The sequence below is a fragment of the Austrofundulus limnaeus genome, unplaced genomic scaffold (assembly GCF_001266775.1).
Source record: "Austrofundulus limnaeus strain Quisiro unplaced genomic scaffold, Austrofundulus_limnaeus-1.0 Scaffold33, whole genome shotgun sequence".
In the NCBI taxonomy this organism is placed as follows: Eukaryota; Metazoa; Chordata; class Actinopteri; order Cyprinodontiformes; family Rivulidae; genus Austrofundulus; species Austrofundulus limnaeus.
This window is the reverse complement of record NW_013952435.1, coordinates 1745947-1773472: the sequence shown is the minus strand read 5'-3', so window position 1 is coordinate 1773472 and position 27526 is coordinate 1745947. Positions and strand designations below refer to the sequence as shown.

Sequence of the window (27526 nt, the reverse complement as noted above, 5' to 3'; positions counted from 1 at the left end):
AATTAGGCTTTATGCAAAAATAAATAAATAAATAAATAAACCTACCAACAGCACATGTATTAAATGTTTTTAACTCTGCAGTGAGAAGAATTCATTTTTCAACATTATAAATAATAAAACCTAAGTAACTTTTCTTGGAACATTTAAATGCTTTAATTACATGAATTCKTTGATTGGATTGAATAATCTGAATGTATCGTTTATGGGTTCAAAATTAATTCATCTGATCATGAGTGTTTACTTGCATCAGGCTTTTATTGAGAATAGAAGTACTGACGTGTGCAGAGTTGTAGTTTTACTTCCATGATAGTGCCCAGAACTGAACCACACCAGGTTTTAATAATGTAGACGTTATCGRACTCTGTGTTCAAACACTTTCCTCCATCTAGGCGTTCCTAAATTTTGAGCTCATTAAAGTTTCTAATAGGAATTTACTGACCAATTTTACCTCCCCGACATAATCTAGTCAGGCAGAAATATGTCAGACATAGAGTGCGCAGTCAGGTCAGTTTTCCATGATCAGAATAAATGTTTACATGCACGCCGTTCAGATTATCAATCGGCATAAACCAACCCCCTCATTCGGATTACAGATTCATTCCAGTCAAGCTGAATCAGATCAGAATGTCCTGATTAGCTGTTTATTCTGATTATTTATGTTCATGTAAACATAGCTGGTGTTTGCTGCTGCAATTTTCCTCCTGAACTGTAGGTGTCACTAAAGACAATAAGTGTAGCCAGCCAGGAGAGCTGTCTGCTTTAAAAAATGGAGGGAATCAGTTCTTCAGACACAACTACACTATAATGTTTATAAGTTTTATAATATACTGTATGTCTGAAGATACAAACCAATGAATTGAAATTTAACCCCAAAACTGTCTTGGTACACTGACGTTCTGTCGATGCATTTGCATCAAACACATGCATAACCACTTAATTCACTAATTTCTACTAACATTCCTGTTGTATAAGTCTCATGTTGTGTTATAAATTGGTGCATATCAGTAAGTTGAGAAATATTTAAATAAGACAGCTGGTAGTGTGTGTAATTTATATATAAAGCCATTAAATCGACTCACTTCTGTTGCTGGTGTCAGCGTTGTTCTCAGGTTCTTCTGGAATGCAGAGCACATATTGACACAGACATCAATCATTTTTTTATTTCAGCTCATGCATGTAGATGTAAAAAAAAAAAAAAACTATATATTGAACGTGATTACTGCCTAATATRCTGCTTGCTTTTCAAAGTCAAAACCACCATTTTTTTAAAGCAAATTAGCTCCTGTTAAAATGTTTTAAACCAGTCCAGTAATTTTAAAGCAGCTTCATCTTTTCTGCCAGGGTGCTGTCTTCCATGCCTGGAACTGCACTGCCAAAGAGTTATACTTCACAAAAAGAACAAAACAAACACAAGAAGGGAAGAGAGACTCATGCAAAATTAATTACAGACTGCCATCCCTGTTAGGCAGCCTGAGACCCTTCTTCCCTGCCCCTGCACCAACCCCCCATCCTACTTGTTACCTTTGTAGTCACAAAACTCCTTTATCGTCACTCCCTGAGCAAACCTCCGCATTTCCTTCTTTGCAACAACAATCATCCAAACAAAGCACATCATAAAAATAACCACTCTCCCCAGGCAGTCTTGTGATAATGTAAACAAATACAACTGCTAAGACATGATAGAAGAATGCGAGGAATTCAAAGAGCTGTCATTGTTCTATATGTTTCTTGATACAAGTCTGTAGTCGAGGTTATTTAATAACTTGGAAAAGCAGGCTCCTGTGTGTAATTTGTCAGTTTGGATGCATACACAGTGTTGCAGATGCCCTTAAAGGCTCAGCGAGAACATGTGGGCATCGTGAAACCTTTGTTTCTGTAGCAGTTTGATCTATGAAATGCTGGTTATGGATAAAATACAGTTTTTTAGTATTTAATCTGCTGCAACATTTTTGAATGCAATTCAGCTTTTGAAGGCACCACTGGGGCAGGAAGAGACTGCTGAGAAGCAGGAAGGATGAAGCAGCTACAGTTTCAGGCTTTATTTATTTTTCCCCAAACCTTTTAATCTGAGGCATTGAACTGTCCGCACAGCAAAAAGCTACAATCTGTATGTTAAAAATAATTTAAAGGATCTTYTCCTGGTTTAAAGTTTGGTTCTTTTTTTTTATTTGATCTCAACAATAATGTTAGCCTGCAGAGTTTTTTAAAGCCCAAAACAAACTTGCTTTTGCTTTTATTTCACATAACTTGTGTAAAAATAAAAGAACTAGATAGATATAGCTGTAGCATATGACCTCCCACAGGTATGTAATGCATCAGAACTCAGCAGAACATATTTTTTGTTTTAGGTTGGTRTTCAGAGGGGGTGGGGTTCATTGGTGGGTCCAATGGATAGCCCTTCTTTAGAACTAAATAAYAAAAAATCTGAAGCTCCTATGTTGAATAGTTTTTGAGTTATAAGCATTTTTGTATGTCCAGACACCCCTATTTTAGATGGAGCCCCCTCCTCAAATATGGGGTCTATTGTAAAACAGTTGGCTGGTTCAGTGTAGGTTGGACACATCAGTCCTGCCAWATTTCTTGTTGATCATCCGTTTCTGTGATATTGTTGAACAAAAATCTCTGGAGAAAAAAAAATTGCAAAAAGAATATGACCCCTGCTTCGCATACAGGGGTCATAATAACGAGTGATAAAAGCATATTACTTGAAGRAATGCTTTAATGCTAAAGTTGTAGACTAAAATCATTTTAACCTTAAATACAGTTCTATGCAATWTGATGAAATACTCTTAGCTCTTCTAATACCACTGGTCTAAATTGCATCAGTTCTGCAAACAATAACTGACTACTGTATAGCATGTTTTTCATATAATCACCTACTTTGTATTAAAGCTAGAAYGCCTGAAATGTGTTTAATGTTGGAACAAAGCCTCCAACATATGAGACAACACAACCTGTGCAGCAGACGGAGCACACTGAAGCCCTCGCCTCATTCCAGATGCTGCTTACGTTTTGCCTCTGAGGTAAAAACAATACAGTCCTGGTGCTGAGGTACTATCCTGCTCCTTTAATATCCAGCACTAATCAAAACAAAGCAAAAAAAACAAAAAACTTCAGTTTCAGTTCAATGTGGCCCCAGATTCCCGCCGCCAGCCTGGAGCTCCGATGGAGCAGCAACATTGTTCTTTCTCGGCCTCTAATTTGGCTCCTGTGTGCTGAGAGCGGCGGGGCTATCATTTAGAAAAAGGATCCGAGAGTGCTGTGGTAAACACATAAACAAGATGGGGGGAAAAGAGAAAAACGGGCCTCTGTCTTCTGGTGAAGGAGAGGCTGGGTGAACTGAGGGCAGAAACAGATGAGAACAGCAGTAAACTGAGCAGACTTTACAAGTTTCCTAAACTCTGTGAAGCTGATGGGGAATGAAGCTTTTGAAAGAGCGTTTGATCTGATTCTACTGTAATTAGTCACTACTCACAGAAATGAAGACGGGTTTATTATCGCCCTGAGGTGGTGAGGTTTTCACCATTTCTCAGCACAAGATCTAAGTGTTAAAAAATGTCAATGAATGTTGGTGGGTGATAYGCATTCCTTCAAGGAATGCTAAATCTTAAATTCAATACTGAACAGAGGTCAACTACTTAAAAYTTTTCAACATTTGTAGCATTTTATATTACTTTAGCCTTCAGGATGATGGAAATTGTGCATGTGYTCACATTTTCACACAGGAGGAGAGGAAGGAAGAGAGTTGGGCATAAGTCAGCCTCGTCTGCAGACAAGCAGAAAATTACATTCCCCTTACCCTCCATTCATTTATTAGACAAGAAGTAGTTAGTGTTTTGTTGGTCAGCATTAGTGCTCTGGAGAACAATAATCAGCCGCAGCAGAAAAAAACGTGTTTGAACCGGACAGCGCTTTCCACTATCGTCTTATAAATAACATGCATTTGATTAGCAGTAGCTTCTCTGTGATAGATTTTCCTCATTGTCAGAGCATTTTACCAACAGTTCTGCTTTTGCACCAGTTTTAATGGTCTTGTCATTCAGGCTCAGTCAGCCCAAAGAGGAGGCCATCCCTGTGGGTCACCCACATGGCAGCTCGGAACCGTCTCTGCCTAATGTTCCAGACAGGAGCCTTGGGCAGAACAGGAGGTTCTCTTTGTCCCTCAGCCACAGGACATCTCAGTGACTTTAATTCAACTCCTTTTCTTTATCGCTGAAAAAAAAAATCAATGGAGGTATGGAGGTGTAAAAGTGTCTGTGCCCTGCAGTGTCACTTCCCCAGGAGAATTTCTTCACTTCATTTGATCACCAAACCATGGGTTTGGCAGACTGGTGTGCTGTGTTCAAACAGGTCCTGGAAATTTGATCTCCTGCAGATCACACAGGTGTCCAGCTGCTCCCAGTCAAACAATGAACATGACCCGCCACAATCTCTGGTTCATGGCCTACTGAAAACCAACGACTGCATACCTTTTTTCCCAATAGAAGCTTGGTATTTGCTATAAAACGCTCAAGACTGGATGCCTTTCACAAATGAAATAAGGCATTTCTACCTTTTTCCTTTGGYGTAGTCTTTGTTTTCTGTGGGTTTAGTGAAACACCTGGACAGTTCACAGAGGAAGAAAAGAAGAAAATGTCAGGGTCAGCACCAGTATCTGTCGAAGCTGCAGTTCTTCCAGGAGATGAGAATAATTTCAGAGTGTAAACTGGGTGGTCTTTGAGGGCCTCGGGTCTGGACTGTATTGAGCTATGTATATTAAACAAGTATCAAAGAGCCTCTCATTGAACTTTACATGGACTAATAGCTTTGGGCCTGGTATGCCTGCTGCAAAGATAATCAAAGACATCCCTTCTCAAGCAAAACAAGAGCGGGTGGACTTCAACAAGTGCCCAACCAAAAGAACTAATGAGCTGGTAAATGCGGAAAGCAGCCCATTTTCATATGTTAATGTTAAATTTGTAGTGCAGGCTTGTGGAAATGGCTTAACTGCATGAGCTGCCTCTCTTGAAACAGTGAGTAAAAAAGGATTTTGTTAGAAGGGGGGCGGGGTTCAGCATTTGATAGCTGGAGTTTTCTTTTTCTTGAGATGAAACACTGTCTGACAATCTGAGCCAATTAAAGAGCACTGAGCTGTGACCTGCGGGCTGGAGAGATGAAAACAAGCCTGATCGGTAAACACTGACTGCCCCTCTCCAGTGTTATCCTCCTGAAAAGCCAAAGCGTAYTCATTAATATTCTGGCTTTCTTCTTCCTAAGAAAAGGCCAAGGGGTTGTGGACACTAAGTGGCATTGTGCTCCCCTGTGGGTTTGGGTAACCTTGCGGTGGTGGCTGTGGTGGGGCGGATCCAAGTTGGGTCAGGGTCCTCTAAACAGACTGAATAGACCCGAGCTCTTTACACAAGCCTGGGCCATGCTTGACAAGATGAGAAAACACAAAGTACTCGGAATGAGTGAAAGGAGAGCAGGACACCATCTGCTCTGGGCTTTAAGCTACTGCTCAGAGAGAAGGGAAGATGATTAGAAGACAGCATGTGATGGAAAGAGAGAAAGGAGGTACAGCTGACAACATATGTTGCAAAAAAAGAGGGCAAAATGACCAGTGGCTTGTCTTTGATAAGATACTGTCCTTTATATATAAAAAGGGAAAASAATGAAAAAGTTCTCATGACATTTTCTATTACTCGTGATCTCTCTTTCAGGTCTGTTTTTTATTCTGTACTTTAACCAAAGCAGTGTGAGACAGTCACCACGGTCTGTCAGAAGACAACAGAAGAGATTTAAAAAAGAGCCGGAGTATTGAGATACAGACATGAAAGGAATAAGTGAATAACTGATTAAGTGAAGACGACAACACAAAAATAGACACGGAAGGAAATAATGCAAGAGAGACCTCCCCCTGTGTGACCTACATACCTGCTAAACCTGCTGTCAGTGGTGGCCTGCTCCGTTCTCATCACTCACTGAAATACTTTACATAATCTTTAGAGTCCCTTTACGCCGCTTGAGGGKCCGCTGCTGTTTTCAATACCTTTTGTGGTTTGTTATAACAAGGCGCAGGCTGTCTTGCTGTGGAGCAGTGAACGTGACACTAGGCGATGTGGCTAACCACTGTGGTACAACAAAATGGGGACACACCGCGGCCGAGGGAGGCGTTAAGACAGAGGAAGACCTGGATGTTTTCAGTCTTCCTGAGGACATTTTGCAGTTTATGCATTGATTTGCAGTTTTGAAGTGATGCCTCTTTAGAGCAGCTCAAGGTTTTCCACAGAAGATCATGGATTGGACTGCTCAATATAATCAAAGTGCGTGTCTAGACTGAAGTGAAACCAAGAAGCGCAGCGAAGCAGCTGTCTGTCAGTGAAAGGTCACAGAGAACAGCCCGAATTCATCGACCTAACGGAGGCATGTGTCAGGAGCCGAGTTTGAGTGTGATAAAGATGGACAATTAAGATGTTTCATCAGAAATTAACAAGTCAAAATGTTTCTTTTTTTAGCAATGCCTTTTTTCTCTCTTAGAGGTCACCTTATAACATCAGCTTTCTCATACAGAACCATAAAAGACCTGCAAATGACCTTTTAAATTGATATAATTGATCAAAAAAAATTTTTTTTCTGTGAAGCAGCTTTTTTTAAATTTGAAAGACCTAACCCTTAAAACACAATCATATTTGAAAATAGCAGGCAGTCATTTTTTCCTGCTTTGACTGGTCCATTAATTCCTAAATGGAGCTGCACTAATACTGGGTTATATCTTCACATAACGCTTTACACTTTTTACTTTTTTAAGAGGGACTTGGATAAGAGAGTGTCAGTATATGAAAAATATAAACCAATAAAGCGCATGCCTCAGTTAAAATCTAAACAAACTTGTTAGTGACTCTTGGATCTAATCATCCTCACAAGAAAGTCTTACCAGAATTACACATCAGTGTTTTAATCTGTGTGTGCGCGTTCTTGTTTTTGTTACCTGATTAGAAACATTTTCTGGCACGATCACCGATCTTATCAGGTCCAGGACTACTTAAGAGGACTTAGAGATCAGTCCCGCTGAGACAAAGTTTCATTTCAAGATTCCACACTAAATCAGAGTGTGAAATCGGTTTAATTGGGGGTTACAGTTRAGCCTAAACTCTAATGATTAATGGTAGACCTAAGGTTTGCATTCAGTTGCACAAACCAAATAGACGCCTAATAACTGTGCAAGCTAGTGTGTTCGTTTGAGATACGTTTCAGACTTTTAAAAGGCACATTTGTTGCCGGCTGACAAATTCTGCCTGTGCATWGAATCGATTCATTTGCCATTTTTGTGACTCAAACAGTGGGTAGAGACAGTGGAAGAGAGCTGATCAAAAGAGGAGCTTCAAAGCAAGGCTGAGAAGTGCGTCTGTAGCCTGTTAGATGCAGCCATCTCTCTTTGAAACAGGCTTTTGGGCCAGGGGTGACCCACGTAATGGACGGTATACACACTGTGGGTCTAGACTTGGTCGCTAAGTGACCAGAGTCCTGTGTTGCTCATCAAAAGAAAGACATTATGAAATGGAGATGAAGGATACCATCTGTAATAATACATGAATTGCAAGGCAAACAAACAAATGAGCATCCAAAGAAAACCTAAATTTTCAATCAACATCCCCGTCAGTCAGYAGATTACAATCGTCACCATGGTAACATGTCCCCATCCATATTCATCTATCTTTAGTCTTCCCAAAAATTGAYGTTTTAGTTTGTTTGCAATTGGTTGCATGTTTCTAATTTGCAGCATAAACGAGGCACATGTGTTAATTAATATTTATAACCATATTTTGTTGTGTTGTCATTGCCACGATGAAAGAAGTTTGTCATCAGTGTTGGCAAAACAGAGGAAAAGAAGTGTTGAAACGCTCAAATACAGTGAGTTTCAAACATATTCACCCCTTTTTTGGTTTTCTAGTGTTGTTGTGCCTCAACCTGGAGTTTAAACCAGCAGTTCTTAACCTTTTTGACCTCGGGGCCCAATTTGTTGAACATAAAGTGGCACGAGGCCCAGTCAGACATTAACAATGCATGGATCAAAAGGATAATTATTCTAAATCTTGGTTTAATTTATATTTGCATTATAACTAAATTAAATACACTTACAGTTTAAAAGTAAAACTCCTGTCAAATAATCACAAGACATGATTATGACAAACATTTTATATTGTAACCTGCCCATAACAATTATTTGAACAAATACAATGGTCAGTCAACAGACCACTCAGGCTTTTCAACAAAAAAATAACTTTTTTAAATAAACAATAATTAAAATAGACAATTTAATAAATAAAATTGTGGTCATAAAATAAATACATTCAAAATGTTTAATGTTTCAAATAAAAAAAAAACCTGTTAAAATAAATTTGCATCTAATTAATGATTCTACGGATTATAAAATGTATCATGAATCTAAGACATCTCTCTTTCAATGGTGGCTTTATGGTCAACGATTCAGTAGCTTCTATAATTAAAAACACTTATGTTGGTTTCTCCTCCAGAATTGATCAAATAAACAGAATAAATTAAATACAGTGTAATCTGAAATTATTAGAACATTTTTTAAAACAAAAGGTAAAGGCCAAATCGCTCAGCGGTAAAAGCTGCTTTAATAGCTGTAATGATACGGCTGTTGGTTTCATCTGTGGCACCCTGGCAGAGTGTCTGAGCAGGACTTTGACTGGTGAAGCTACTATTACTTAACTTTCCCAGCCAGTTTTAGAAAGCTTAACCAAACGTCTTCAGTCAATGGCAGCTTGCTCCCTCAAGAGCCCCAAAGYGTTACAGGGTGAAGTTTCATGCCAAAAGTTAATTGTGTGCTGACAACGTGCTACAGGAAAGTGTGATTCCCTCTTGAATTAGATTTACATCACTGGTGTCCCATTGCTCACAAAACACCAAGACAAAAGGCCACAAAACAACCAATTAAGTAAAGCTTGAAATCCTTTTGCTGCTGCAGACGGGGGACCATAAATGCAAAATGCCTTTTAGCAATAACAAATTCTGGACAAAACATGTCAATGATTTCTAGGGAATAATTATTCATGCTGGTAAAAAAAAAAAGAGGTGGGGAAAAAATCTCATTTGATTTGCAAAAGGATTTCAAAGAAATTCCACTTGCTGGTCTAAATGCCACCATACAGAGTCACTGTGCTGAAGGAGTTTATCGTGAACCTTCAAAYTGCCAGTGGCAAAAACTGCTGAAGAAGAGCCATTTGTGCTGGCTTACTGTTTTATTACAATCAAAGCAATCCTCAGGGGAAGCTAAATATGTAAAAATCAATATTATAACATAAAACAAGAATAGAAACTATTCCCATGACAGTTATTAAACTGAGATGGTTGTGCTTCTGTTGTGAAACRTTTTTCTTTTAAATGTTTGTGCATATCAGAGGGAAGGGAGCCGATGCATTACATGAGTGCACCATATGGCATTTGTGTATGCAGCTGAGCTCTCTGCAGTTGTGGCAAAGCCACACTGCTAGTAGTCGTAGCAATCAATACCGTACGTGCAACACGCACTGTCCCCCGGAGCAGAACATTTGGAGATAGAAACAATTAAACAAAGTATGTTTTACCTCTATAATTAAGTCTAAAAAAGGAAAATGAATCCAGGGGTGTCTTCTCATGTAGTGTTATTCTGACCTGCTGGTCTCGTCTCTCCTTTCTCCTACCTGAATATGGTTTATTATGAAATTGCTTTTTTACATGAGCATTTTGATGCCCTGACATTAATAACTAGAAATCAAAGAGAAGAATATCRTGTTAAAGAGAATTTAGTTTTCAGGTTGGATTTTCACCATTAGCAGCAACTTTGTGTTTTAGTCCGTTAACAAAGGGTTACTTGCATAATACCTGACCAGTGGTGTAATACATTAGAAACAGACACGCAATTGTGAACAATGCAAATGATTTATGGGTAAAACTTGCTAAAAACCTGATGTGAAAGAAAGATGAGCTCCTTATATAGGATTGAATCTGTGCAGCTATTAAATCTTATCTCTGAAACTAAGACAAAAGTTATTGATTCCTTTGAGAGAATCACACTGCATGAAGGAAAAACAATATCTGTTCACAACTCAGATTTATTTATTCCTAGCTTTAGGCGATCTCATTTTAATTTATGGGTGTTGCATTGAGCTCACTGAAGCAGGCTGCCCACTCTTGCAAGTCTCCAGAACAAGGCTTGCTGAGCAGATATTCCAAAAACAATAACAACGTAGGCCCCGTTTTCATTTGAAATTACTTGATGAATATTCATACGTATAGGCTGCCTGGATTCTAAATCAATTTAGGGAGTCTTTATAATATCCCAACTATCAAGCTTAGAATCTCATTGCTTGTGCTGGGTGATATCTAATCCACATGATTGGAATGGTGGAGGATGACTAAAAATATAAAACTGCCTTCAGAAATGTTCAAAAGAGAAAAGCCCACAGGATATATTTGATATGTATTGTTTGAATTCTTGATTTTGGATGCATGATGTAAATAGTGGTAAAAACAAACCTAAAGGTAAACAACAGACGCGGCGTGGTTTGAAAATCTGAACTGATGAAATGTTTGCAGATGACCCATCTTGGTATTTTCTCTATATGAGGAGGGAGTGTGTAGAACCAACAGATTATTACATTAACACGTTAAGAGGAATAAAACAGAGGTGTCTTATTTAGCTTTGTATTATTTAGTGTGACTGAAGTGGGACTGAGATGTTTAGCTGTGATGCACACTTGCAAAGGTGAAACACAGAGCTGAGTGAGAAAAACAGGGTGATGACTGTTGTTAAAAAACCTGCAAATGCAAAATAAGAACACAATGAAGCACGTCTGTATGCACCGTTTCCTCCCAGACACTACTGAACATATTCAGTTTGAAACTAATCCATGAAACCTTCCTTTATCATAATCCATGTATGGTTTGTTCTTTGGTTTTTCTGTTTCAAAATAAACTGARAAAACATGAATAATCAGGTTATTATTATTTTTTTACTTTTTGAAAAATTAAAAAGAGGCTAGGTTTCACTTTTATTGGTTGAAGCAAAGACAAGCATATTTTGTTAGAGCAGCATTTGTTACCTTCTGAACCATGAATCCTGTCCTGAACTCCCGGTGCATTACGTTTGGCTTCTCACCATGGATGTTTGTCTTATTTAGAGTGAGTCTGTGTGTCTCATTGAGAGCTGATGATCTTATCAAAAACAAAATTTCTTTAATCTTCTAAGTTCTGCAGAAGAGGATTCGAGTGCTGCCATTGCCAACATCTTTAGGAATGGATTCTGTTTATGAGCAGTCTTCCAGCCACTTGCTAAAAACTTTGTCGTTTCCAGTATTACCACTTATTAAAACAACCATATATTTATTTTGGGTATAGATGATTGAATCAAAGATCAAACACTGTTTGCTCTTTATAATGTTGGAGAAATGCTGGTCATCATAAAACCTGTGCATCCACAGCAAACAGGTGCTGTTCAAGCTGTTCAAAGGACCTACAAGTCTACATACGCACGTTGTTCCTCTCTTAGTGTCAATACATTTACCTTTCAAATTGCTTTTGGTTTTATTTTCTCAAATATGGAGATTACACTCACYGGCCACTTTATTAGGTACACCACGCCAGTAACGGGTTGGACCCCCTTTTGCCTTCAGAACTTCCTCAATTCTTCGTGGCATAGATTCAACAAGGTGCTGGAAGCATTCCTCAGAGATTTTGGTCCATATTGACATGATGGCATCACACAGTTGACACAGATTTGTCGGCTGCACATCCATGATGCGAATCTCCCGTTCCACCACATCCCAAAGATGCTCTATTGGATTGAGATCTGGTGACTGTGGAGGCCATTTGAGTACAGTGAACTCATTGTCATGTTCAAGAAACAAGACTGAGATGATTCCAGCTTTATGACATGGCGCATTATCCTGCTGAAAGTAGCCATCAGATGTTGGGTACATTGTGGTCATAAAGGGATGGACATGGTCAGCAACAATACTCAGGTAGGCTGTGGCGTTACAACAATGCTCAATTGGTACCAAGGGGCCCAAAGAGTGCCAAGAAAAGATTCCCCACACCATGACACCACCACCACCAGCCTGAACYGTTGATACAAGGCAGGATGGATCCATGCTTTCATGTTGTTGACGCCAAATTCTGACCCTACCATCCGAATGGACGGGTGGTTATTTGAGTCACTGTTGCCTTTCTATCAGCTCGAACCAGTCTGCCCATTCTCCTCTGACCTCTGGCATCAACAAGGCATTTCCGCCCACAGGACTGCCGCTCACTGGATGTTTTTTCTTTTTCGGACCATTCTCTGTAAACCCTAGAGATGGTTGTGCGTGAAAATCCCAGTAGATCAGCAGTTTCTGAAATACTCAGACCAGCCCTTCTGGCACCAACAACCATGCCACGTTCAAAGGCACTCAAATCACCTTTCTTCCCCATACTGATGCTCGGTTTGAACTGCAGGAGATTGTCTTGACCATGTCTACATGCCTAAMTGCACTGAGTTGCCGCCATGTGATTGGCTGATTAGAAATTAAGTGTTAACGAGCAGTTGGWCAGGTGTACCTAATAAAGTGGCCGGTGAGTGTAAGTTGTTTGTTTGAAGTTGTTTAATAAGAGGCAGATATAAGACTGTTCTTCTTTGCCTCCTTTCAATAATTGTTGATTTACTTAGTTTTTTAGTGGATTTTTGTTATTTTTAGAAGGAAATAAATTAATAAATAGAAAAATAATTTGTACAGTTCTCAGGCTAACGTATTTATAAGAATTTCCCAAATGAAGAGAAACGCCAGAGTTTATTCAGTCATGTTTTGAATGAACGCCCTTCATTTTTACAATACATTAACAGTGTTAAAAAAACTGCAGATAATATTTTTGTTTTAGAGATTTTTCTTTTTGGTTTTAGTTGCTGTTTTTTCATCCATTCAGTCTTTGCACTGTTTTCAATCTAAAGCACTTCATGTTTTTTATCTGTAAAAAGCACTATATAAATAAAACAAATATTGGCTGTCAGTTGAAAAAATTTTATAGATCTGATGTATTTTTATTATTTGTAGAATCATTACTTAGATTCACTTTAAACTCCAGGTTGTAATGCAATGTATTGACTTATCAAAAGAAACTGCATTGATTTGTATGTTTAAAGGACTTTTCAAATAAACAAGCTAGTTAAGGTTAGATCAGTTCTAAAGTAGGGTTCATTGCAGTTCACTATTTTATAAACCTTTACACTACTTTAACTTTCACATTAAACTATTGTTTTGCATAAGTCTATGGTTRTTTATCAGAAGACTGTTGGTCTGCAGTCTTTTACCAAAAAGGTTTGATATGAAACATGTTTTACTAAACAAACTCTTGAATGTAACAAGGCAGACAAACTGATGCAAACGTCATTTGGTGTAAATTCAGACTTTCAAGTGAACCCCGGTTAATTGCTTGCTTCATTTGGCAACAGATGTTTGATACGAACTGTTACTGGTGATGGACTGCTAACAAAAATAAAAATAAAAAATGCAGAAAGTAAAACTCTGAAGTTCCCAAAGCACACACATTGGGATTTGTGAGTTAATGTGTGCAGCAAATTCATATTCTGCTTGATTCATTACTCATTCCTCCCCTCGTTGTGAGGCATTTTATTACTCCTTTCAATGAGGCAGATTTAACCTCTATTGCTATGAGTAGGCAGCCTGATTACAGTTATTATTTTTAATAAAAGCTATTGGCTCTGGAATCATTTGGTCTTGTCCTGTGAATAGCTGGTTACGCGCGGCTAAGCCGTGTCTATTGGGCTGCATGAGATTTAATATCTGAAGCAGTTTAGGTTGCAGGCTGTCCAAGGCCCTGCTTTTGTATACAAAATGCAATCTGCCTGCAATCAGGACTGACACCACTGTTTACTGGCTGACAGGCCTGCCACACAGTACACAGCTCATGGTATGCAAGACAGTGACAGATAGTGGCAGGCCCAGCCAAGACAGTCAACAGGCGGGAGTGAGGCTTTTCAGTGAAGAAAAGTYTGTAGTGTGGGTCGGATATATTCTACTGGCTCCTCACAGAGGATGGAGGCTATCAGATTTATCAGGAATGCTCACTCTCACTCCAAATTAATTGAATGTCAGTCAAAGAGAAAGTGAAATAGAGGTGAGAAAGTGACTCAGACCTTTGTATTAGTGGAGTGGTGGGAGATAGGCAGCTGGGTTTAAAATTCAAACCTTAAATGCTCTAGAGAATACACTTATTAACTGAGCTGCTACAGAAAAATTGGGGGTAAATAAAGACGGATATGTGGTCAGAAATRTAAGTGAGGGCTGAGCTGAGACAGATGCTTGTGTGTAATAGATGGCTTTTTGGAGCATGAATAAATAAAGATGAACTTCTAAGCATCCAGTTAAAAGAGAGATTACTCAAAATATGTTTTATATTTTGTTAAAAGAAAATCCCACTCCTAATGCTTTCTGACCTCCCTACTCCGTGGCATTGAGTCTTGAGACAGTTTGTTCCAGCCACTACCTCAAAACACAAGGAAATGTCTCCACAAACAAGAAAATTAGGAATTTTTTCTCAGAAAACTTGAACCACAGTGGCTGAGTGCTTTTCATGGAATTCTTTCAAGATAACATGAAACTGCCAACAACAACTTTAACACAGACTGTTGAGGTTCATGACACAGACTGATAAACTATCTGAGTTTGGTGATTTTTCTCAAAAGTTTTAAACACTACCTAGTACTGCAGGCCAGTACACTGGTTCATACCAAATATTAACCCCCAAACACTGACCCCGTTAAGACACTTACCCCCTGGACATTTACTCCCCTAGGACACTTGCCCCCCGCCCTTAATAAATAGTACTGTCAACCAAGAGTTTCAGCCCTGATATCAGTGGGCAAAATGATAATTTAAATATACGATAGTCCCAAATGCATTAATTATATTAAAGCTTATTATGTTAATGTTCTGTTCTGCTTTGGAGGCTAATAATAATAATAATAATAGTTATTATTATTATTATTATTATAAGCTGGACTTTAAAATTTTAGGTTGAAATATGTGACCCATCACATCGAACAGAGGATTAAAGAGATATGTGGAAAAATAGGCAGATATAGTGTTTTGATTAAAGCATTCTGTCCAAATATAATGAAAAAAACCCTTCATCATTGTATATTTGTATGAACTGTACATTGTATTAGACTGACAGTACTAATTGTTGAGAGTGGGGGATTAATGTCCTGTAACTGTCAACACAGGACATTGGTTGAAAACAAGAAGTTGTGWCTTGTTCTACGATGCTTTTGATTGGGTCAGATGTAGGAAATCAGCTGATTTGTGACTCACAAGTTCAATATTACTGCAGTAGAGATTAATGGTTTTCAGCATGGCTTCCTGAAGAGTATTGGTCCACATCGGGCTCTACGTAAAGTTTTTTGTATTACAGGGATGTTGAAGTAATCATAAACTGACGATGGTTTTCAGTTAAAATCTAGTGTTTATTTTTCAAAACAAAAAAACTACTCRGCATGAGACMAAATTGAACACTAAAATTATATTAATAGAAAGTCACTGAATCATTTAAAACCAGATGAGAACAAATGTAGTCAACAAAATAAATCTGATCTTACCTTTCATCTCCACCTCGGTGTTTGGTGTGTCGTCATTTTCTGGTTCAGCAGCAGGTTCCTCACTCTCTGCTGAAAAGTAGAGGTTAGATTGAGTTACTTGTTACATTCATGTGACAATACTGTCTTCGTGTTTTTCTTACTGCAGTGGTTTTCCAAACTTTTCTGATTTCATCTGACAACAAAAAGGTGCAGGTCTCATGACCCTCGATTATCAGAGCTAGGTGAAACTTTAACTAGAATTTATGCATTTATGACCTTTTTTAGTATTTTGTAACCCTTAAGGCTAAATATTGATAATATTTTTTAAGTTAATTTGATTTCTGTAGACCTTTTCAAGACCCCACAAACCACTGACTCACCTCTATTCAACCTGTGCATTCARTTTACCTAGTATTCAATTCTGAGCTGCATAAAAGTTAGACTTTTTAAACTGTATGTAGAAAAAAAGCACAGAAGACTAAAGCTATCTCCCAAACCTATATTTATATTTAAYGCTTTCAACATTTTTATTAGCTTGATTTGCACCATTTTTCAACTGTGTCAATAACGTTGCTCGACAATCACACAAAAGCTGTTTTGTGGGTCTTTCTTTGAAAGTGTCAGTCATATTCCAAAAAATGACTGAAAAATTGCCTAGAATTTAAAGCCTATGAAGGGAGCATTTGCTTAGTATGTGTCCAAAAAAACTAATGGAGTTGTTGTGAAGCCGATGGCAGCGCCTGCTCTGGAAACTAGATTGGATGAAATAAAATTTGAAGAAAAAGATGGAGCAAAAACAAAAACTTTCCATCAAATTTCATTAGAATTTCTTTGCACTTAAAGATTGTAACTTTGAACTGCTGTCAGATGCTGTGATATTACTGAAAGTCTCAGTTTGTTGCCCCTGATCAAGGGTTTAAGGACTGAACATCTGTTTGCTGTASTGAACACTTTGTTTTCTAAACAGAGAAAATAATTCTGCCACACTTCCTCATGAGTATACCTTTATCTTCAGAGCTATCCCCGCTGTTGACCTTGCCCACATCTTCCTCTTTAGCTTGTTCAACATCACTCATTTCTTGAGTTTGCTCGTCATTAGGATCATTTTCATCTAGAGGCAGAAAACCCAACAAAAACAGAAYGCTCTGAATGATTAACTTCAGTATCAGAAGTGAAGGCCTTCACATCAAATCCTGCAACACGTGGCAGGAAAATGAGTCCACACTTCATTACGGCTGACAGACAACTCTCAGACATTTTCACACCAACAAACTGATCTCGTTTTTTTTAGCTTGAATGAAGGTTGACAGAAAAGAAGTGAAACCTGTTAGACACACAAGGTAATGTTTTTTGATGCATTAGTCTGTTTGAAAGAAAACCTTTTAAAACACTGGTTGTGAAGCAGTGAGATGAGAGCACCACTTGGGTCGGAAGTACCTGACGTTTGTGTTTTGAAGTGAAAGTCATTGACCTTGTGCTCTAATGGGTCTGTTATTAGTAATTAAAGATTAAAGCAAGAGTGCAAAATGGCTAATGCAAGTAAAATGCAGAGAAACAGAACAGATAATTGGACTGATTTCAGACTGTGCACAAATATCACATTTTACAAAATATCGAACTCCACATAATTGCACAACAAATCGATCCATGGCTGGTTTTCATCTGCAACACACACTCAAGCATAACATAATGCTGCATTTTCTAACTGTAAATCTTTAGTCTCCCTTGGTCCTAACTCTCTGTTTATGTCTCCTGAGAAGATAATTACACATCCTAGGTCTTGGAAAGCATCCCGCGACCGCATTTGCTCGAACCTGCTCATAGAAAATCTGCAGAATTCATGTAGCGAGGGGCTCTATCTGTCAAATCGCTGTCAACGGCATGGGATTTGAATAAAACAAAAACAGAAGAGAGACGAGGCACTGCTCGCTGCCAGTATGCAAATGCAGAATCTTAATTATATACCAGCAGCACAGAGGATATTCGGAAAAGAGAAATGGTTCTGGCTCAAAGTTAATGGTTGCCAATTTCTAACGCACACACACARACACACACATTTACTCACAGCTCCTGGTGTTAGCACAACAAAACACATCTGAGTCTTGGAGGTGCTGCATAGATGTATTTAAAGTTGTTTATTTTGTTTTTATTTTTTTGTAATTGTGTTGCTGTTTTTTTGTTTTAACAAGGCTGCCCACGACTGAGCTTTAAACTCTGAGCAGGAGTTAAAAAAACAAAGCAAGACGCTGCATTTCTGCAAACCTGAACAATTTATATTTCCTCCAGAGATAAGAGGCAGTTCAATGTGTTCCTCCCTGCTCAGTAAGTGATGTGTAGCATRGTGGAAATCTTCACTCACATCTAATCACAGCTCTGTTTGTGCTGGAGATTTGACTTCAAACTGTACTTTACCTGGCTTCTGACTCTCCATCTCTGCACATTCATTTAGTGCTGCATCTAGAAATAAAAATATATACAAAAAAATCAAATGGGTGGAAAACATTTGGGTTCAGTGCGAGTGCCTGGAGTTGAATCAACTTGGCTTTCGATATCACCTCAAAAAAGCCTTTTTATTCCAACTCTTTGTGCAGCTTTGTCTTTGTACTGCAGTACGAGAGCAATGGAACCACAGACATGCATAAATTAAGTGGGGGGTAAAAAAAAAAAAGAAAAGAGAAAGAATGTCACTTCCAAAGCCATACATAATTGAGGGATTTCTTTGTTCCAAGCTTGTGTGATAAGCACACTTTTTTATTTTTTGTTAGGGTGGTGGCATACAGGAAGGAAAGACAGAACCGAGAGGCGAATAGAAAATCCATTTTTTGATGACAAATGACACAAAGCAGCAGCGGTAAGCAGAGAGGCTGAGCACGTGTTAATGGTCCGTAGAGCTACGTTACCATTGTCGCCCTCCTCTTCATCACCAGTTTTCTCGTCACCTGAAAGGGAAGGGAGGGGAGTTGTCATGAAAATAAGCATGAATGTGAATCCTGACAGCCGCTCATGTTGGAAAAACAAAGCAACTGATCATCAGCATTCATCATCCGTTGGTGTGGGATTCATTTTGGAGGAAGCGAACATCTTATTTAAAACTTTGCTCCGTTTCCTGTTTTTTATCTCCTCCTTTTAGAAAGTCAGCAAAACATATTTTTTGCATATTATCCAGTATAAAACTAAAACTATGTTTACAGAACACCTTTACTAAGTTAAATACTACATAAATACATACGGAGTCCAAACAAAGCTGAAAACACTTGAATGGMACGACGTCGCTCCAAACCTGTCTAATGTCTGTAAAACACAAGTGTGTTGTAACAAACCAACTGTAAAAAAATAGCTTTATATATTTTTTCTTCCTTATAACAACCAGTTGAGAAGTAGATCATCAGACAATCTCTCCTTTTTCTTTATATTTGGGGTCATTTCTATTTCCTCATTTATTTTTAAACTTTTGAAATGAAACGGTGCTAATTCACCAAGTTGCTTGTCTTACCAATGATTCCAAATAGTATTGTATAAAACAGTATCATTATAAACATGCATTTGTTACCAGGTTATAACCGTAACCAGATAAATTGCATTTCCTGTAAAAACGCAGTGTGAGTGTTTACTGATGAACAATTTAGCTGAAAGCTGCTGCAGAGATGAAATATTTTTAAACACTGATCTATTAATAAATTTTAACAGTTGAGCTGGAAATGCAAAATTAGCTGAATGATTGTTGAAATTCGCCTGAACTGTGAAAACAAAAGCTTCAAGGGGCAGCTGAAAAACAACGAAAAATGTAAGTAAACAGTAAAACGAGTAGAAATATAGCTGAAAAGAGCAGAAAGGAACAGAAGAAATGTTAAAGTAGCAGAAAAGATCAGGAAAAATAGCTGAACAAGATAAAAAAGCTAAAATCAGCTAAAGCTAAGCTGAAATTAGCACAGARCAGAACTAGATCAAACGGTAAAAAGACATGACATTTTGGAGGGTTTTAATGAGTCTAAATTCATTTCAATTGAGAAAAAAAGGCCAGAAATGCTAAATTTCTCCAAAAGTATAAATTGTTGAAGTGCCAAAAGTCTTTGCTCGAATGTCTTGAAGGAACCAAATGTTTTGATATATAAATTTTTGTAATAGCACAAAAATTGCAGAACGAGAAAAAACAACGATCTTGATAAGCTTTCACACAATATTAGCCATGATATGGCCTCCCCTAAGAATAAAAAGAACATATTAATACTGTAAAAATGATTCAGTTGTGATACAACTTTTGTCATAACAATCAGGGGATTTGTACTAATAGTTTACAAGCATATCATCATCATCACTGATTAACTTGCAGTGATGAGACCCAACCCTTTGTAATCAACAACACTAAAACGTTATGTCTGATGTATGCATAAAATGCAGAATATGAACATAAAGTTTTATACATGAATCCCCCTGTTCCTCTCAGTCTCCTCTTGCTCCTGAGCTTCCTCACTCGCACAGACAGACACACAAACCAACAACATTTGGGACAAATTAAGTAAATGAAAGCCATGACACCAATAAGAGAACATGTTTTACAATGGCTATTGTGCAGCATCTATAATTGCTTTTTTAACAAGCTGCAGCGAGAATCCATTTTTTCATATCTATGCAATTTTGCCATGCACTCAGAACAATAAAAATGCCAGCCTCTATTAAATGGGAGGGGAAAAAAAGGCCAGTCCTTCCAGTGCCACATGTTTGTCTCAAGTACCTCTGTCCATCACGAAGAATGTCAGTGACACACAGATGGCAACCCTTTCTTTTAATCGTGATTGGCATTTTCAGAAAGAGCCAGAGACAGCAGGCTGCAAAAAATACTTTACTTTCCTAGCCTTGAGGTTGGTTTAAACCTTTCCTCTGAGTTGGAAAAAAAAAAGAAAAAGTATGCTAGGTTCTTGTCTGTCTAAAGTGATCCATATTATCCATGTATCAGATACGAGGAAGGGCCRAATGTAATTTCCTCCAAGCTATTTGATCATTTGTATTTGGCTTATTGGATGGAACAGTATTCAATTTGTGCTAAAGGATGCTAGGGGGCAGATAATGGATAAACACACATTTACACACACACACCAGACCACAAAAGATTCTGTGTTGGGCAGATGTGATTTATAATGGCTCCAAGTTGAGATCAATTAGAACACCGTCTCCCCACAAAATAAAATAAAAAAAAGCCCAACAAGCACACAAAAACATGCTGCTTATTCATGCGCTCCACACAGCAGGTGGCAGCATTGTCACAGCTTTCTTTCCCCGCGCCTGCTTCATGATCCTGTCATAACTGTAAATCATGGATCGACGGGCTTTACGGAGAAGGATCCGGCAAACGCTGTGAAAATTGGAGTGTCGATACTCGCATAAAATCCACTTTGTGAAATGTAGTGACAAAACAGCAATTTTAGGCACTCGCCTGCACTTGTGTATTCTAATCAAGCTTCAGTGTATTTCTGGATAAAACGTTAGTTTCACACAAAGTTGAATGATTTATTTATGGTGCCATAAGAGTCAGGGATGCAGCGGTACAAGGACATTCACAGTTTACATCCTGCTATTCAACTGACCTGCTTTGTCCTACTGTAACATTAACTGCAGATATTTTTAGGGAAGTTATAAAGGCAAGAGTTTACACACACAAACACATATCATGTCTGTGATCCCCACCTCTCAACTCGGTTTGTAGTTCTTTTAATTAAAGCCAACCAGGACAAAGGACAAATATAATCAAAAGGAGGGAAACTTGAAAAATTGATGGGACAAGAAGACCAACCAAATTGATGGAAAACCATCTGCGATCATTCAGARATTTTTCTTTATGTGAAATTTGCGTGTGAGCAAAGTGCAGGTGTTTGTGAGCCATGTTTGACAGAGAGCCACAGTGTAAAAGATGGTATCCCACAGTGAGGCTCACTGTCAGTCCACACCGTGTTATTAATCTACATATCTAGTCCCACTCACACAGAGAGGAGCCATCTCTCACCACCAGCCCCCCTCCTTCATCAGGTTATTCCCAGCAAGCTCAAGCATGCCAGGAATTGATTTCTGGCTCAGTTTTTACATTTTTTTACTGTCCAGCCTGGTGACATCTACTAATCTCACTAATTCTAATCTGACATCAAATAATAGACACTACAAGGCGACTAAGCTGATTTTAAATTGTTTATATTTCACCTAAGACCTCCACAGTATTTGCCTCTGTGTGAGATCCACCCTTTCGTTCTCCTTCATTTTTATTTATATAGCTTGAAGGTTTTGCACGCTGTGCTTCTGTTTCGTGTGGATTACATCACCGCCCTGCTCGTTACACACRCAAACACATGTAGGTAATCTAAACACAGGGATTATTTCAGCTATCAAATGTTAACGTCATAAATAAAAAAACACCTGAAACTAACAACAGAAATTGTATATACATATATCTTTTAAAATATGGTTTTATTTAGGTAAAATAGTCATTAAACATTTAAAACTGTCTATTATATTCAACAAACAGTAAAATGTCATTTCAAAGCTATTATAGAATCCATTATAAAGTAATGGCAAATTGAAAAGCTACAGGTGTTTAAATGACCAGTAGCACATTTTCTAAATCTGTTTATACAGCTGGATTTCTGTTTTATTATGAACAAATTATTTTTTTCTTTTACTCCACTAAGCTTACACACAGTGTTTTTCTTGAAAGGTGAGAAAGCAATTGCAAATGTAGCTGTTGCAAAGAAGCTCTATAATTACCCCCCAGTCCACTAGCAGTGTATTAATCATTAAAAAAAAGTGCAGAATGCCTCAGAGTTTTCTCTTCATCRGTGTTGTGGTTAAAAGCACCTTTTGCTGAACCCAAGAACAGGGGAGGCGTGAATCCCCTGACGACAATGACACACGTGATTGATCACACTGAGACGTATTGACAGGCACCAATTCTGCTGCAGAGTGTAAGTTAATGTAAAAAAATATAACCCCACATATTGACTACACCAAATCAAGACAGAAGTGTTGCCAGTTCTGCAGACAGGCTGGTGAAATCCAGTGTGTTTTCAGTGAAAGCAGGTTTTTCCCAGGTGTACAGAGGTGGCATGAGATACTAAAGCATCTTCCAACGCCTGTCTCACACAGCTGACAGTCTGCTTTTCCAGCTTGCTTTCCCTCYGCTCTGTGCTATCTGTGACATCTGAGTGTTTTCTATGATTAATCCTTCCTATGTGCTACACTGAACCATACCTAACCTTTACAGTACAGGCAGAACAAAATCATTTCATCCCTTCCCTATGAGAGAGGTTGTCTCAAGGACTGACTGTTCCCAAGCTAGAAAGCTGTGCCAAGGCCTTTTGTGAATGGATTAGTTACTATTAAGCTGCAAGGCCTGATAAATTAGGATTTCTAAAGATTATTACAGAATACTTATGCCCTTCTAATGCCTGTGATTGAATTTGTGAATCACACTGAATCACTGCTGTAAATTATAGAAAGGTATCTTGTATGAGCAGAGAGAATTGACTTATTGTGTTTTGTTTAGCAACATAAATTGTATTGATGCCCTTGGAGTGACTGCACTGTCTGATCCAGCATTTCAAAGACCGTGAGAGAAACAGATTCCCCAAAGAAAACAACCATGACTGTTATCTTCAAAAAATTCTCCACAACCTTAAGGCTTCAAGACAAATGGATGGTGTACGATTTTAATTGCCTACTAACACCCTCCAGTGTAAGAATCTAATTATCTTTGGTCCATCGTATCGGAGAAGCCTATAATTGTTTCAATATTACACATCCAAAGGGGCTGAAGCTGCAAAATAGCCAGATAATRGCTTCTTAAACAAGTTTGCCTTAAAGAAAACATTCTTTTTAAAAAAAGACCAAGCTTCATCTTGTATTCATTTCCCTGAAGAGCTTGGCACCAGAGAGCAAAGGTTTACCGACCATGAGCACATTCCATTAGTTTACACACAGCAGCAAATTTTTCTGTAAACACATCTCAGCGCAGAACGTCTCCCACACCAGTGTTGGTGTTTGGCATGCACAAACAAGACGGCCAGTTATGAGAACTGGAAAACAAAAAGAGACGCACGCTWATGTTAACATACCTTTTTTGCTGTCCTCACTTTCGTCCTTGGTTGTGGTTTTTGTTGACGGAGTGTTATCTGTAAATAAACACTGAGAATTAGTTATCTATAAAAACAAACAAGCTGCAGCTCTCGTTACAGTTCTTGTCAATATTAACTGTCGACAGCTGGAGTGAGTCAATTTTGATAAAGTCATCATAGCAGTTATTTCACGTAGCAGGAAAACAGTTCAAAAGAATTGTTTCTATCACCAATGTTTTCAATTTGGGAGGGATTATCGAAATTTAGCATATTTTGAGCTTAAGAAGAACGCGATYACACATTTTCTTAGTGCACATTTTGAACATTTGGAAAGATACAGTAGGGTTGTGTGCTACTAGAAAAACTTGCGATGTGCAAAATAATTTAAGAACACAATGACGATATCAACTGCAGCTAACCTACATTTATTTTCCTTACTTTCTTCTCTGTCATCACTATCAACTAAACCAGGTGTGKGCTTCAAGGCTTTTGAGTCTGTTTGACCAAATGTATTTTTAGCTTGAAGAACATGAAAACATGATACTTGAAAAGCTGATGATTCATTGCAGTTCTTTGTGATACTGAGATGATAAATGTTGTTGTAATATAGAACTAAAATACTACAGGAACAAAGCTATCATGTCTACAGGGTAACCAACAACTATAACAACGAAAAAATATCTATGTGGGAAAAATTACCATATTCAGTTAATTTAGTTCAAGGATTCAAGGATATTTATTTGTCATTCCCTCAAACACAAACATCAGATGTCCATGAAACGTAATGAAACTGGTTGCACAGATCCCGATGTTCAGCGTGAATGATAGTGAAAAATAGTACAATAAAATTGAAATATTTACAAAAACAAGCATCGACAGCTACAGTAGACAGTGTGCAAAATGATACATCTATACAACAATAGCAGCAGGTGTGGTATTTTTACTTATTTATTTTTTCACGAAACTTAAATTCTACAACTTAACTTAGTTAAGTAGGTGTAAGAAAGTGTGTTGGTTGTCTCCACGCAGACTTTCTGCTGTGTGGTGACAGTGTTAACCACTGCTCCACCATCCAGCTTTGGTTTGCATGTCCAGTCAATTGATTTATGTTTTTTTCTGTTTTTCCAGTTGAAAACAGGCTTTTAATTCTAACACTTTTCCCCCTGATGACTAAGTTACATGATCCTTTGAGAGAACTCTTTGGGTCTTGATTTATACCTGCTGAACGAACACACACACGCGCGCGAACGCACGCACACACACAAACCGATTCCAACAGAAAAGGATTGAAGCTTGTTCGGCTTTGAGACTACATCCAGCCAACTGTCTGTGCCAAAAGCACCATTCCACGTGAGCATAAAAGTCATTTGAACTTCTGAGCTGGTTCCAGGCTGACTGATTCAAACTCTGGCTGATGGAGCAGAATGAAAGGGCAGCTTCTGGCACCAGCAAAGAGGCCCATCAAACAAGGCCAAACTGGTGGAGGACAGGAACGGCACGAGGGCTAGAAATGATCAGTTGTTCTGGTCTGGTACTCTGTTATTATACTGTACACCATGTAAAACAGCTGGTGAGGAACACAAAAGAAATCTTGTTGTAGAACTGGACAAAATCTGAAATGCAGTTGCTCTCAGCCAAGACTTTATGATTTAGCCATTATGTGCACAATGTTTCACTCTGCAATATCACATTTTACAGTGCACTTATAAAACAGCCCTTTTATGCTCGCCCCAAAATGGAATCTCTTTGAAAACACAGATGCGTGTAATTGGTAAATCATGGGGGTGACTTTGGTAGGAAAAACATTTTGATAGTGCCCTGAGTTCTACATTTACTGTAATGTGAACACTTCTTTTGACAGACGGTAAAACTAATGGTGTTCTCTGCTTAGTTGGCTGCATGTGTGCTATGACATTTTCAAAAGCCTCAGTGGTTAAGCATGGATATTCTGGTTGCAAATACCCCTATAATCTGGGGGAAAAAAACCTTCATTAGGCACAATATCCCAAAGTATCTTAGAGAAAAAGGCCACAAGCAGCAAGCTGTTTTTCATAATAAAAAATAATTCAGAGCTAAACTCTTGTCAACTGCATCGTTTGTTGAAGAATTTTCACATCCTTTTTGTTTATTCTTATGCTTGTTTGGGACATCAGTGCACAGACAAATGTCAATAGTTTATCCTGATGTGCAATATCTGTGGGTTTCAGGCTATGTGCCAAGATAGTGAGATGATAAACGCATTATGTCTGCTTGTGGCCATGCAAGGATGTTGCTCTGTCGCTTCTTTGTCACTCGCTTTAGGTGGTCTGAAGGCATTGTGTCCGTAAGCCGGATGAAAAGAATGTTGTTAGGAATTAGCTCTGGATAAAAGCTCCCGCAGCGTTAACACACCTGACAAAGTATTTTTAACTGAGACGAGTCAGGCCAGGGATTCAACTTGTCAGCAGATGAATAAACATTCAATTCCATCTGCTGAATAAAACCCAGCAAATCACTGTCACGTGTTGGAGCTACGGCACTCGCTCACCGTCTGTATTGCTTTAATGGAGGTGTTGAGGTGAAAAAGGCAACCGTGAGATATTCTGTCACTCACCTTCCATCGGCTGCTCCTCTGTCACCTCCATGTCATTGTCTGAAAGAGGTGGGATATGAGGGTGTGTTAAACAATGATGCTCCATACAACAACGACAAAACGAGCCGGCACTTTTTTCACATATCCGAAAACTTCCAGTTAAAACTCTTTCACCTCCTTCAGTCGCCATGATCCACAGCCCTCAATGCCTTTTCCAATTTCCCCACCAGGCAGCCTTGGATTTAGCAAGTTATTACACAAAAGGACCAAGCATGTGGGTATGTGTTTGAGGGGGTTCACATTCATTCTTTTTCAATTAAATTCATACTACTAGACTCAGCAGAAATGACTCAAAACCTCCTATTTCCTGAAATTACATGGACTAAAAGGGCTGGCACGAACAACTGTGCCTTTTAAAAGTTCTTTAATTGTCCACCCTTTTCATTCTAACCCTATTGTGTAAAAGCGACAGAGAGAACTACAGGTGTTTCTGAATGGAGGAGTTGAGCTGCACCATGGGAGTTGAGGAGAAGGCTTTGCAGGCTGCTTCTGGAGGAACTGCAGAGTGAGAGGTAAGAGGAAGTGTGGATGCCTCCTCCCAGCTCCTAGTTCCTACAGACAAACATGGATCCATCAACACTCAGATCTTACACAGCTCCGCGTGCCTCAAGGTGCTTTTGTGACATGCCACTACACTGTAAGCCCAGTCAATGTGTGCTTGCTTTTTGTGTGAGCAACATATGAATGGAACACATACATTCTGTGAGGGAATGTTCACACTTATGTATGCATATAYATGATGGCGCGTGACTCAGTGGAATGATTGCACAGTAGTTAACAAGAAAAGAAACGCGCTCGCTTTGATGAAAGGCTGTTGTCATCTGTTCTGTAGAAATGTAACCATCAGAGCTCCCTGCGGATTCTACGACAGGCTTTTCTTTTGTATAACACAGAATAAAAGGGTACAGTGCATTAATCTAACCCTGCTTGGGGAAACAAAGGAAGGCCCACTGATACAGTAACAGCAGCAAAAGAATGGAAACAGGAGGTGTTTCAACTGCTGCCAAATGCTACAGTCAAACCCTTGTCCACACAGGAAATGTTTGTGATTTAGTCATGGACAACAATAGATGACACCATTTCTTTTCCCAGATTTTTGTGCTTAAAAGTCAACTAAATTGCAAAGCTGTACCTAGTACTACTGATGTAAATCTTACATCTTAATCCTTAACAATACAGTCAAAC

At 38.5% G+C, this 27526-nt stretch overlaps 1 protein-coding gene across 6 annotated transcripts in view; it reads right to left on the bottom strand.

Annotated features, from left to right (window-relative positions):
- Window positions 1-27526, bottom strand: part of macrod2 (mono-ADP ribosylhydrolase 2) — a gene marked incomplete in the record, with an annotated part of 450891 nt that overhangs the window by 4740 nt on the left and 418625 nt on the right. For 2 of the 6 annotated variants that reach the window (XM_014005959.1, XM_014005962.1), the window contains 7 exon segments: window positions 1080-1115; window positions 15635-15703; window positions 16617-16724; window positions 18026-18070; window positions 18514-18552; window positions 23710-23766; window positions 26303-26341. In XM_014005959.1, the coding sequence (XP_013861413.1) occupies window positions 1080-1115; window positions 15635-15703; window positions 16617-16724; window positions 18026-18070; window positions 18514-18552; window positions 23710-23766; window positions 26303-26341 (393 nt within the window). 6 annotated transcript variants of the gene reach the window in all.